Here is a 13850-nt window from a genome sequence, read left to right as displayed (position 1 = left end):
AGCCGCTGCTCAGTTTTTACATCAGCAAGTCTCAGGATTCATGTCCTGTCTTAAAAGATAGAATATACAGTGCCCTCTAGGCAGTGGGTTGGACATGTCTTCATCTGCTGAAGGGAGACAGAATAAAACCAACAGTTGACAGAGATATCTCTCAGTTGAGTGATACAAAAAGCAGTTGTTAGTGATGATCGTTGCTTCTCTTTTGTCCTGACCAAATAAAATGTAATAATGTGAGAAAGGAAAAAAACTAATTCACTTTTTGCCAATTGTTAAACCACATGAAATACTCAACCTTTAAACTGTGTGCTGAAACATTTAAATAATCCCTACATTTCCATAGCAAATGACTGATCTGTTCTCCTGTAATTTAAAATACAGAATTTGAATGTTACTAGTATAGTTTCGCTGACAAGGTTGTTAGCCTTGGTTTTATTCTTCAGATCTCAGTCTGAAATTGTTAGCTTTTTCACACTGTAGGAATGGAACAGTATTGGCTGCAAGTCAAATATGACACTATTAATAGATATATGTACAAAGAGAATATGTGAGTTTGTGAAATAATTGAAGTAAAAATAATATTAGCATCATGTTAATAATGTTCATATTGACTTAATTATACAGTAAGTTTCCAGCAAGTGACATATGTCTTTGTTTCAGAAATGAAGAGTGAGCAAATCTTATAGAAATCAATATAAAGAGGTCAGAGTGGGGAGACTTTTATTCATTTCCGATCAATTCTGTGGTATTAATTTGTTCTGGAGAGATAGGTTGTTTTGTAAATCAGTCAAGTGAATTGTAGTATTTTGCCTAGAGTAAATGAAATGTCATATTAGTTTCTAGAAGAACAAATTAAGACCACCCTTTGTAATAGCCAAAAAGCAGAAAGAACTGGAAAACATTTTCAAAGTAGACATTACCATTTTTCAAATGCTTTTCAAAATGCTTTTTATCTTTAGGAACATTTCTAATATTTTTAAAAAGTTCTTTAGCTGTACGCCATAAGATAAAATTGCAAACAGCTAAAATGCTAAGAATATTTTTCAAATAGTCTTTAAAACAAAACAAAAATAAAACAGAATAGTGATTTCAGCTCCCAAAAATTTAGCTGAAATGTTTGCATGAGAAGTCATATGAGATACCATCCACTGGGTATGTTCTTGAAATCTCTTTTTTTTTTACCAACAAAAAGGCTCCTTGAAATTGTACTGGGTGATATAAAGGTATAACTTGGAGAAGGAGACTTAGCTGAACCATTAAAAACCATGACATTCACCTGAGATCTTCAATCAGATAAAATGATACATGCACATTTACATTGCATGATTAAGCTTTTATACTGAAGTTTAGGAGTATCCTCAAGGGATATATAGAATCAAAGTGAAGCCCATTTTTATAGAATATGTTAGCTATAATTATAAGGCTTAGAAGTGCAAATAGGGTGCCTTTGAGTAATGATTATTTCTACTACATTGAGGACAGCAGTATCACTCTTTCTTTTGCTGAAGCTAGCTCAGTGACCTCTCTCAACATTTGGATCCCTTAGAGGAAGGAAGACCAGGCAAAATAAACAAGTTCATAGCTAACAAGAGATGTATCATGCATCATGCATCTGTGAAACAGAAATCAAAGAACACAGATTTCCAGCACTCCCTTGACACTATCTGCAGTCTTCCAAGCCATTCTACTGCAGACTAGATAAAACCAAGTATCGGTTCTCAGACTTTTCTGGTTGTGAGACTTACAGCCAAGTATTACTGCTGCAAGGGATTCATACATACTGCTGCAAGGGATGCATACACGTATGCATATAGACATATATTGAGATAAAGAAGAACATACCTGGGAATTGCTGAACAGAAGCAATATCCTATATCCAGGACTTAATTGTGTGGTCTTCCAAAAATGCCAGCTGAGTTTTGCTAAGAGCTCCTGGGATCTCTACACAATTAATCTTCTGGAAGGCTGATCTAGAATTCATCAGGTTAGACTTGACCATGGAAATTTTTACTCTCTTTGCTACACAAGTTACAATGCAGTACAGCACACCAAAACCAGAGATCTCTACTGAATGACAGAAGTTAACAGCAAGCATCCTTCCTGTGTCCGTGTGCAGGCACTAGTTTTCATTCAGTCAGTCCTGGTCTGAGAAGACTATTCTCTACAAAATTTTATAAGATAAGGACTACAAAGTCCATGAGAATTTCACAGTTTGCCCAGGAGCTATGCTGAATTTTTGTGCAAGTATGTTATAAATAAAGGAACTAAAGATTCAAAAATAGTGTAGGCCTTGAGGGTCAAGGATAGGTGTGTGAAAAACTAAAATAACAACTTCTATGTCCTTTTCTTAGACTTTTGTTTAACTGAAACAATTACACGGCATACGTACACACTATTCCACTTGAGAATCTGCAGTCTGTTTACAGTGACTGATGATATACCTGATGTTATGGTGGAAAGAAGTAGATATTATCTCAGTGTACAACTGGAAAATGCCGGTTTATCTCTCATTTCATGTCTCAATCCAGATTTGGGGAACAGCACTCCCTGACATTTTCAACTACAAGCTTTTTTCGTATTTACAGTATAAGCTTTTGCTGCAGGTTCATTACCTTATTTTCTTTCATAGTCGTATTTCTTGCTTTTGCTTGGTGATAAATGTTGGACAAATAATATTGTTGGTCTGTTCATGATGATGCCATGATTTTTTATGTTTCTTATGCTGACTCTTCATTCCAAAGCTGTCAGTGTGTGCAGGAAAATTCAGGTACTCAGTCCAGTACTTAGACTTGACCCAGTAGGTATTCTTTTGCCTTGTGTATCTCAATCTCTAAGACCATTTCACTGTTCTTCCAAATGTTTTCATCAGCATCTCTGACTGTATCTTCTGCCAAAGCTAACTCATTTAGCTTTTTGACTTGGATTCTGCTAGCATTTATGTAATCCTTCTGCTCTTGTGGGATCTAGATGATTTCTGTGCATTGGAAAACTTTTTTATTTCATGAATTTTTCCTCCTATCTTTCATATGCTAATGCAGATAATACTATCAGGTGTTCATGCTTGAGATAAACTTAAGCCATTATGCAAATCTTGTTGTACCAAAGAAATATTTATTGTTTTTTATTGTTTCTTACTTTGTTTTATGGTATATGATTCTCATTTTTTACTGTTTTGTAATGACTTCTAGTTATATACTATTTTAAATCATTTTTGCATCATTTGTTTGTCATTTTTAAATACTGGAAGGAAGATTTACTTTTCTGCATTATCTTTCAGAGTCTTATTCACAGAACTCCAAAGTTCCCTCATGTAATCTTGCTACAAGTACCTCTGCTAAAATTGACAAAGAGCGATGTTCAAACAAAAGTAGTCATTGTTCTTAGGTGAATTCATCAGAGGATCACAACAGCTCAGACTGGTTAACATTGTCTTTTGCCTGGCCTTTTGATAGTTCTCTAATGACATTCATACCTTTGGATGACCTGATCATATGTAATAAAATTTACATTTCGTTTTAGTACAATTATCCCATTAATATAGAATTTTCTGGAGATCCATTTTCTTGCATTGTCTGTATCTAGATACCATGAAGAAAAAAATGAGGTTTTCCTCATAATTTTAAGTAATATTCTACTTCATTTTCCTTCTTTCTCTTTTATATCATTTTTTTTCTTTGTTTGCTTTTTTTTGTTAGTTTTTGTTTTTTTGTTGTTTTTTCAGAAGTAATGATCTAAAAGTGAGATCATACTATTTAAGCATATTAATTATTAAAATTATTTTGTTAATATTTTATTATTGTCATATTATATTTTTATTATTACATATTATTTATTTATTAATAGTAATTATTATTATTATATTTATGTTTTTAGTGGGTTCTTTGAATTGTTACTTCATTAGAAATGCTGTAATCACTGACATAAATGTTTATCATGATAAGATATGATTTTCCCTGGAAGGATTTCTACACAGCAGTTTTGTGATATACATTAATACCAAATTATAGATTCAAAGGCTAATTCCTTAAAATGCTTTTAAGAATTTGTTTGATTTGTTTGTTTGATAGTTGTAATCAACAGGAAGTTGTCTGCTGTGAAAAACAATTTAGTGAATTCTCACATGTGAAAATGTTAGGTATGATTATGTCTTATTTACTACAAAGTGCTAATGGCAGTGCTACATACAGAATGTCACAGCAAGGAATTTTTACCAACTGTAGGCAGTATAATATTGAATCGAAGTATCAGCCCTCCTAAGCAGTTATGAATTTTTATCACATGGCTCTCCTTCCAGTTTCTTTTGCATATGGTATATCTAAATTGTAAAAATACTCACAGAAGACTAGAAACAGTGTAGAAGTGTTGCAGAAGTACCAATGACTAAACTTGTTTGCTCTATGACTGGATATTAAAATCCTACATAATGGTTAGCATTCACTTCCCCCATCTCTGAATATCACAAACATGACAGATTTCCTTTACTACAAAAAAAAAAAAAAAAAAAAAAAAAAAGCTAGCTGAATATTTAGTTTCAGCTTTTTATGTTTATTGCCTTTAAAAAAAGCACGAAGAAGAAACATAGTCTACAAAACTGGGAAAATAAAAATAGCATCTTGATATAACCCAGAAGAATGTAAATGATTTACTGCTAAACCTACAGTATAAATTTTGATGGTCTTCTCTTTATTTTGAAAGTATATGTCATGACTAAGGAGAGATGTAACTACCTAATATGCCATGTTAAAAACTCTTTGGTCTTGCAAGAGATTTCTCCTTCCACATTCAAGGATCTTCTGCCTATCCTTGTATAACCAGTAAGAACACTGTAATTTAAATCTCCTCCAGTGCATGAGATCATATGTCCCACCAGTACTCTTCATCTCCCAGGAGGTGGTATGCTCCACTGTTATCCAGTCTCTAAATTCACTACTCAAAACACTGTGTAGAATTTAGTGAATTAACCCAACACTGAATATCCTGTGGAGGAATGTCAATGAGCTCCTAGTCTTGACAGAAGCACAACTCTTACTGGAATACTCAAACATACTCAGTCAAGTAGTGGGGGACTCTAACTAGCTTGTTAAAAATAAAAGACAAAAAACAAACCAAAAAAACAAAAAAAACCCAAAAGATCAGGGAACTGAACCAGGGTCTTACATGTGTCCACAAAGAGTATAGTCTTTCTGAGTTAAGACCAGTATGGGTGTTAAGACTGATGCCTGTGAAGTCCCTCTATTAATTCAGAGTGAATGATCGGTGCTGGTCTACAGCATAGATTGTTGATGGCGAAACATCTGTATGCCATCGTATTAAAAATTATTTATTTTTTAATTTATTTTTTTTGTCATTTCTGTAGTAATCACATTAAGCTAAATTCCATGTGATTTTCCACAGTCATATCTTAATTGTAAACTGATAGTTGCTTTCTGTCTTGTTACCAAGGGCAGTTTCTCATCTTCCACTGAACAGTATAGGTAATCTCCATGTGAAGCTAACAATGACTAAACATGTAGAGAAGAGAAAGCTTCAGGCTCCAAAGACAAGATGATGTGGATTTCCTCTTCATGAGGCCTGTGTCTAGTCCAGCTTATCAAAGGTGGGCTGGGGCCATCTATCTTCCTTTCAGATCTTTTGAACTGTTTTTTGAACAGTTACCAAATGCTGATCAGTAAGAAAGAACACACTTGGAAGAAAGTGAAAGGTAAAAAAAGAAGAGAGAGAAAGACTGAGTGAGAAAGAGAAAGAAAAAAAAACAAAAACAAACAAACAAACAAATAAAAAACAAACAAACAAAAACACAAAAAACAAAAACACAAAACAAAAAAGAAAGAAGAACAACTAAGGCTTCCTAAGTTCCTAAACCTAGGAGACCAACTACAGACTTTTTTCAGCATAAGTTCTGAATATTTTTGGCATTCACAGACTGAAGTATTGGGTGTGTCAGAAATGAGAGGCAGAAAGACCTTCCTGGAAATGATGCATGGAAGAACTCAAACTTCATCTTATATTTGAAACTACTAGTCCCTTTTTTTTGGTGTTAGTCGTATTGTTCACAAATAGTTTTATTTAAAAAAAAATAAAAATAGTTGACTTAAATTACAGATTGTTTAGTTTATTTAGTAACCTTTAAGACTAAGAGTATAGTTGAACTCAGTTTATTGAAAGCCAATGCAGAACTTTAACCTACTACCTGCCTTCTGAAGTGAACTTTAGCTATACAAAAAGGTTGCAAGCATGAAAGAAAATACAAACCCTGTTGCTAGCATCCGATTGCTTGCTATCCTTGTTTCACACTCACTTTATTAAAAGGTTGAAACTGCTTGAGTGCTGGAACTGATGAACCTGCACATATATGACTAGGAATGTTCTGCTAATAATTTCCAGTAGAACTCATCGAGTTTTCTTAGAGCACTTCTCCACTTTTAATGCTACTTAGACTTGTAAAACCTTTTATTGAACAATCCACTTTTTCTTGGTTATAAATTGTCCAACTCAATTTTGTTAATATTGCCACAGATTGGATTTTTCATCGTGCATTGTATCAGCCTTTGCAGTGATTGCCTGTTGTCTTGGCAGAAGGATGCATTTTCACCATTACAGTCTGCCAGTGACAATTTTTCCCTTAATTTAGGAATTCCTACTTCTTTCAAAGGCCAGCTGGAAGCAGCCAAGGCATTACAGCACCTTCCTCAGCTGTTGGCCATGGGAATATGCATTCTCTCCAGAATATATATCTTTGGCAGGAAAAAGAAAGAAGGAATCTTGGGTAACTGGTGTGCATGCCAAGTGTAAGGATTGTTATATTTAACACCTAGATTTCTGTCCCTGGAATTATGTCTAAAAGAAGTTCAAAAGTAGGACAAAATTCAAACAGGGTGGGTAGGTTTTATATGAAAGAAACCCCCCTGCCCCCATTTCTTTTTTTATTTGCTTTTGTTTTTTTTTAAAGGCTCTTCACTATATCTATCCAATTTTCAAATTTTCTTTTTAACTTTTTTTTTTTTAAACTTTATTTTTGTAATCTTTAACAGGAATGTTTTACATGTCTTGCTGCTTGAACGGTTTTACAGTACTTTTAGGATTGTGTCCAAAATGCACAGATTAACAGCCACATAAAAAAAACTTCTGGCTGCATATTAGAACATTTAGTCTAAACCTACAAACACAGTTGTCCTACAGGAATTTTTGCTAATCATCTACATGGCCTTAAAGTGTAGGTCATCAAAACAGTCAAAATTAAAATGTAATTCACCACTGCAAAATAAAGTATAGCATGTGCAAGCCTGTATTTGGGAGGTGTGGAAGAAGATGTACAGAAAAACATTCTCTATTCCCTCATCCTAAAAGATGTGCGATGAAATTAGCCTGAGATCTACTGTATCTACAAAAGTCCATACAGATTGATTTGGAGTGAACGTTTTCTGAAAAATTTATTCAAATGAGGTCTACATTTTTTTGGTACTCATTTATATGTAATACATATGCATATGGAAAAATCAGTTTTGACAGATGGACAACATTATAATTTAATTTACGTCTTACAATGTGAAGGTGAATGTATTGCTGTAAATTGAAAATCTTGTTACAGTTTTAAACTACACAGAACCTGTGTAGCTTTGACTACATACAATAAGTCATTTTCCTGTTCTAAAATTTGTATGATAACAAGCAGGTCATGCAAGGCAGCAATGAATTGTTTGGAAGATGCATACAACTTTACATGTAAACTACATGATAATGCTTCCTAGAACTCTTTGAAATATCTTACAATGGGTCAGTTGTTAAGGGAATGATAATTTGCCCCTTAAGATTTTAATACCCAAATTCTGCCAGTATGTATAGAACTGAAGGCCTACACAGTGATTACCTGAGAGGGATATCTCTTTGTTGTGATTGACTCAGTGGTAGTTGAAGCTTTTGGGCCAGTGCTCATTTGATAGAGATAAGGCATAGCTGCTGGCAGAATGCTCTCTGCATGGGCACCTTCACAATCCAGTACAGCATTGTTACGCACTGTCAGTTAGCAGATAAACCACTGGAGCACAGTTTGTCAGCAGAAGTCCAGCATCTTCAAATCCTCATCTCACTTCCTGTCAGCGCTCCAGATGGCGAGGCTGCACTTGCTCATTTTAGAACAAATGAAAATAAGGGCAGATAACTTGTTTATAAGGGATTATACATTCCAGGTCCATCCTCCTGTCCTCCGTCTCTGTACGTGATAAAAGATGCATGCGCACTGTGATTTCACAAACACTCTAGCTCTGGTTACTAAACATGAAAATGTTTTACTGAAGGTAAAGAATGCAGTATTCTGTGCAAATTTACCATAAATTCTGTGATACTCTTAAAAGAGTTATTACAACTTCTTCTTGCTTTCATTCCCAGGTCTGTCTTTTCTGATTATTATTTTTGGGGGGGGGGGCGGGGAGGAGAGGGGAGCCGCTGTTCATCGGCTTTCCTTAGTGGCGAAGCCGTGGCGGAGCAGTAACATTTAAGCTAGTGCGCGCCACACCCCCACGCCCGACCGACCAGGCCTGAGTGCAGTAACTGGCTACGACTCCCGATACTAGAGTCAGGGCCACACACCATCTCCACGAATTCACACCGCCGGCTCCAGACAGGGCGTGAGTCCGCGGGGGGATACGGCTCTTAGGCTCCAGGGCGTACAAGCAGGATTTTGTCCAGACAGAAGTCAGTTAAAGGAGTACAAGACCGCGGAGATGTATAGCCACGGGCCGTGAGGGCGCTGTTACCTGTACCTAGAGTCGGGTATCCGGGCCGAGAATTTCTTATGGCTGTTTCCCTGCAGCCATTTCAATACTCCAGATATGTTCGACCCTGCCAGTGTAACTTGGGCTACTACGAGCCGCGCTATTGGGTCGTCAACCTGTCCGCACCTCAGGATCACCCTGAGACACGGTGGCCCGGGATTACGTCAGTAAGGCAACGTGTGATTACATTACGGAAGTAACGACATTTGAACGGCTTAACCTTGACCGACGCTGCGGTTCAGTCCCAGAGGTGCCGTGTCAAGGTCAATCGCTATCCTTCTACATAACTCTCGACAACGGATACTACTCGGATCAACGGTCACAGCCTGGGCTATGCGCCCTAGCCCACTTCGTCCTCTGGCGCTCCTGCCTGGGAAGGCTGTCAAATGCTCCGACGAGTAATACGACCATGGTGGGATGATCCTGATACATCCCATCCCGGCATCGTTGACCTGCGCCACAATCAATGAGGCTAAATCCTCGTACGGAGCATGACCACACAACCCCGGGCAGCTATTTCCACTTGCCTTTGTTTTGTTTTTGTTTTTGTTTTTAAGTTTACTATTCATTGTTTCACATGCCAATCCACTAATATGCTCTGACAAGAATCCTCTCTGAACTTATTGAGAGAGAAATCCAACAAGTGGCTGGAATTTGTTAAGATTAAGATAAGTATTCTGGCCACTGTGAGTGATTTAATTTGGGTATCGTAATGTGTAATACTATGTGTTTATCATGTGTGCAGTTTTTGCCATTATAGAAAGTAATACTGCTGCACAGGAAAAGTGGTAGAGTATTCAAGAAAATAAATTCTGTCTGAGTCTTACTCTTGCACAATTAAAAAGCAGCCTGCTAAATTAAAAGTTAATGAGAGTCTTCCCTTTTGGGACAATTTCAGTATTGGCTGGATTGCCTCCTGTTATCAGTACGTTGGTTCGCTTGCTAAGCCATGGTTGCTACTGAGTAGATAACTGCGTATTTCTAATTGAATGTCTTTGCAAGCTTTGAACTATGCATGCAATATCTGATTAACTTTGTAAATCATTCTAATAAGTTTATTGACTTTGTGGAGTTACTCCTGATGTTTAACACTGAGAAGCAAAATCAAGTCCACTTACTACATCTGTAGAATGCCAATATTCAATTTAATGTGTTTACAAGATGAAATGTTGCTTTGGACCTTGTTAATACTTCCTGAAAACATCCCTTAAATATATATCCCAGTCTCTTTTGCCATTTTAGGCATGAAACATGAGTCTAACCTCTCTTAAGCCACATATTTCCTATTTGGAATGTGTAAATCTTTCCTTCTACCAACTTTGCTTGTCACCCAAATGCACACAGATGGCAAAAGGGACTGATAAAGACCCCTGCAGTGCTTCCTACACTCAAAATATGTTCTTTTTTCAGTGGCTTAGTAAACTCTACTTCTCTGTTTCCACCTTGAGAAAGAGGGTGGTTGGGGAAGTGCTGTTGTTATAGGTCATGCTCCTTGTCTTTTTCCCTTTTGCGTGATTCCCAGTTGCTTCATAAAGTCTCCAAAGGAAACGTTTTATGAATATTTAATTATTATTATTTAAAGAACAAAGGTGTTTTCGGGATTATATGGGTATCAATGCATAAGTTGTTAGCCAGTGCTCATTAGATTCATTGCAAGAAATTGATTAGTACTTAAAGATGATCTCTATTACAAAAGTCTCCAAAGCTGTATGAAACTTATGGATATGTGAATCACGACTGATAGCATGTAGGAGCAAATCAAAGCTCATTTTCTTTTATTTTCAGTGTGCTTTTAATCAAATGCAGCTGAACATATGTGAGTGGACAAACAATACTTTGTGTGCTGTGAAGTTTTATTCATAAGAAGTTGGAGAAAAGGTGTAATTTGCTAGCTTGGGACAGGTTTTGTATGTATTTGTTAAGTAATGCCCAAATTATTTTGCTAAGTAACTGTGATAAAATAGGACATTATGATTGCCACAGTATGTCGCTATTTTCTTTCTTCATTCACTATGGAAACAACTGGGGAAAGGTGATTAAAAGCTAGGTAGTGTCTCACTGATTGCTTGTGCTTTATTTGTGGGACATGAAAACAATGAGGTGGGAAGTAAAAAAAGGAGAAGGGGGCAAACACTGCTCAGTGGAAAGAGCACTTCTGCACTGGCAGAGGGAATAATGGGTTATTTCAAAATGCTTCTCTCTGTCAGCATTCTCTATTGTTCCTTCATCCTCACCTCCATTCTAACAGTGAACTAGAAAGCAAATAAGGGAGAAAACCCTTTCTTCCTTCTTGCAGGTTGCTACATTTCAGTTTCATCACTGACTGCAAAATGGATTTTGGCAGACACAGCATGCAGGAATCAATGTTTCAGTGGTACTACAATTTTGTTTATGCTTTTTTAAATGTATTTTTGTTAAGGTAATTGAGCAGAAAGCAGAAAGCTCAGATTGAAGTAAGAGCCATCAGCTTCAGACTGGCATTTCATTTCATGTTTTGCAGGCAAAAACATTTTACAATGAATTTCTGTCTTCTGTGTGTTCCAGTGCTCTGTTACCTGTGGCAAAGGAATGCAGTCCCGAGTCATTCAGTGCATGCACAAGATTACAGGAAGGCATGGCAATGAATGTTTTTCTTCAGAAAAACCTGCAGCATACAGACCCTGTCATCTCCACCCCTGCAATGAGAAAATTAATGTTAACACAATAACATCACCCAGGTTAGGTAAGCAGCCAAATGACACATTCTTACTGGAAATTTGGTTTTAGTATTTTTTTTTCTGCATAAGGCAATGATAAATGTAAAATATAGGACTGGGACTCAGAAAATACAAATTCTTTGCGGAGAATTCTTTCTTTACCTCCCTTTTCCACTGTGTATGTGAGAGATTGTACCTCAGGATGGTAAAGAATTTTGCTATCCAGGGAAAGATTATATTACTATACTGTGTGATATTATGGAATCAAAATATCCTGCATGAATATAAGTTTATTTTAGAGCTAAGAATTTGGTTTTTTGTGCACTAAATTTTGTGAAACATTTCTAAAGCAGGAAGATCCTTCATTTTCTCTTTAAAAGCTCTGCACGTCATGTTCTCATTATATTTCTGAAATAAGGGGCATGTTCCTCAATACGATCTTTTCTTTCTACTTCTCTTTTGTACACATTTCTATGATCTATGAGTGATGTACTAAAACACGTGAAAGAAAGCTGCTAACAGGAAGAGATTTACTGTTCCAGGAGAAACTGATTTCTCCCTTGGTCTTAAAGAAATTATTTTATTGCATAACTGATCTGATGATTTTTCTAATTGTCATTTCCTGATGGGATATTGATGGTGGTCTTACCATTAGCTCCCTGCAATGCTCATCTTCTTTTTGAGCATGACTGGGACATTATTCAAAAACTTTCTGCAGGACAGCATACTGTTTCCAGATTATTTTCCAGAGCTCTTTTAAAGATAAACTCTCCAGTCAAATGGACTGTTCCTGCATGGAAAGCACACATTTGAGTGAGCAAAGGATATTTATCTTTGAAGCTTTTAACCCTCAAACACTTCTGCTTAGCAGTCATTGTTTCAGTTTGCTTGATGAGATGGCAGCTATTGCTTATGAAACTTTCCTCATCTATTTCACTGTTGTCCTTCATACTTTGTTCAACTGATCTCAATGAAGAAAAAGGCCAGCTCTCCATCACTGACACTCTCCATCCAGTAAAATATAAGAGGCTTTGTTTCACAAAGTAAAATGAAACACAAAGTTTCACAGAAAATGCAGCCTTAGATTAGAATTACACTTAATGTAAAATTCACAAAACAAATGGACTATGTTGTCCTTGTAAAATGGGTTATAGAAATTATTAGCAATCTACAATTTGCTTCATGCTGTGGGAGTCAGAATCCAGTCCACTGGAAACACCAAGAGCTCCAAATTCATAAACCAAAGCTTCACTTAAAAATATTGATCATTTCCTCATCCTCTTCATTTCTTGTCATGCTGCATGGATCCTCTGGATCTGAGGGTAGGGCTAGTGAAAGCTGGTGTGGGTCACACCATCTATGTCTATTCAGTTTTAAATACACTCCCACTTTCCCTTTTACTTCTATTAAAATGACTGACTATTTTTTCAGGTCATAATTTATATTGATTATTGTATGATGTGTGCTTCTTGTGCCCTGAATTTCCTCAGTTTCCCACGCTAATTGTGTAGATACACTATAGTTGGAATAACTCACTGTATAATTTTCCAGATTCGTTAGATGAGTGACATTACAAAAGGCCTTGGTAAGTGAAACAAATATGTGAAGTAAAAGACTACTTCAAAAGGAAAAACACAATGTATGTGAAAGTATGACTGTTTTTGAACAACTAGAAGAATGATCAGGTGTCTGCATCTGAATGTTATTGATAGCTAGAGAGAACCATATAATTTTAGCAACAATGAGAATAGGTAGAATAAATCAGACAATGGCTTTTCAGGCTAGTATGATGTCCTTGTCAGTTCAGAATGTTTCAGAGGAAGAATTTGGTGGCTAGGGCTTCTAATGGTAACATTCACCTAAGCACAGATTAAGTCAGAACTGGCTCTGCAGCTCTCTAATGACCTTGGATCTATCCTGAGTAGAGCTGAACTTGCCTCTGTGTGGGGTAGAAATGTGCCCTAAATCTCTTGTGAGGAGGCATGATGCATGGCACAAAACCAGTCACTTTCAGTGTGACTTGATTTAATCCAATTTATAAATTGAACCAGCCCTAAAACTTTACTGTTGAAAATACTGAAAACAAGAGGATTTGCAGTCATTCTTTTCCAAAAAATGAAATCCGTCCTCCTTTCCCACCCATGGATACACCTCTGGTGTCCTGGACATCATCGTTACCCAGTTCTTCACAATAAAATTAACAGTTACGTGTATTTTTTGTTGTTGTTTTGCAGCTGCTTTAACATTCAAGTGCCTGGGAGATCAGTGGCCTGTGTACTGCAGAGTGATACGAGAGAAGAACCTGTGTCAAGATATGAGGTGGTACCAGCGCTGCTGTGAGACATGCAGGGACTTCTATGCGCAGAAGATGCAACAAAGGAGTTGA

The 13850-nt window shown here is 36.5% G+C and overlaps 1 protein-coding gene across 1 annotated transcript in view; it reads left to right on the top strand.

Annotated features, from left to right (window-relative positions):
• The window catches only part of ADAMTS19 (ADAM metallopeptidase with thrombospondin type 1 motif 19), a 112976-nt gene extending 99126 nt beyond the window's left edge, over nucleotides 1-13850 (top strand). The window contains exons 22-23 of the mRNA XM_015849403.2: nucleotides 11313-11490; nucleotides 13699-13850. Coding sequence (XP_015704889.1) covers nucleotides 11313-11490; nucleotides 13699-13850 — 330 coding nt within the window. The remainder of the gene's footprint in view (nucleotides 1-11312; nucleotides 11491-13698) is intronic.

Source organism: Coturnix japonica, chromosome Z (assembly GCF_001577835.2).
Source record: "Coturnix japonica isolate 7356 chromosome Z, Coturnix japonica 2.1, whole genome shotgun sequence".
Taxonomy (NCBI): domain Eukaryota; kingdom Metazoa; phylum Chordata; class Aves; order Galliformes; family Phasianidae; genus Coturnix; species Coturnix japonica.
This window is presented reverse-complemented; position numbering and strand designations above follow the sequence as displayed.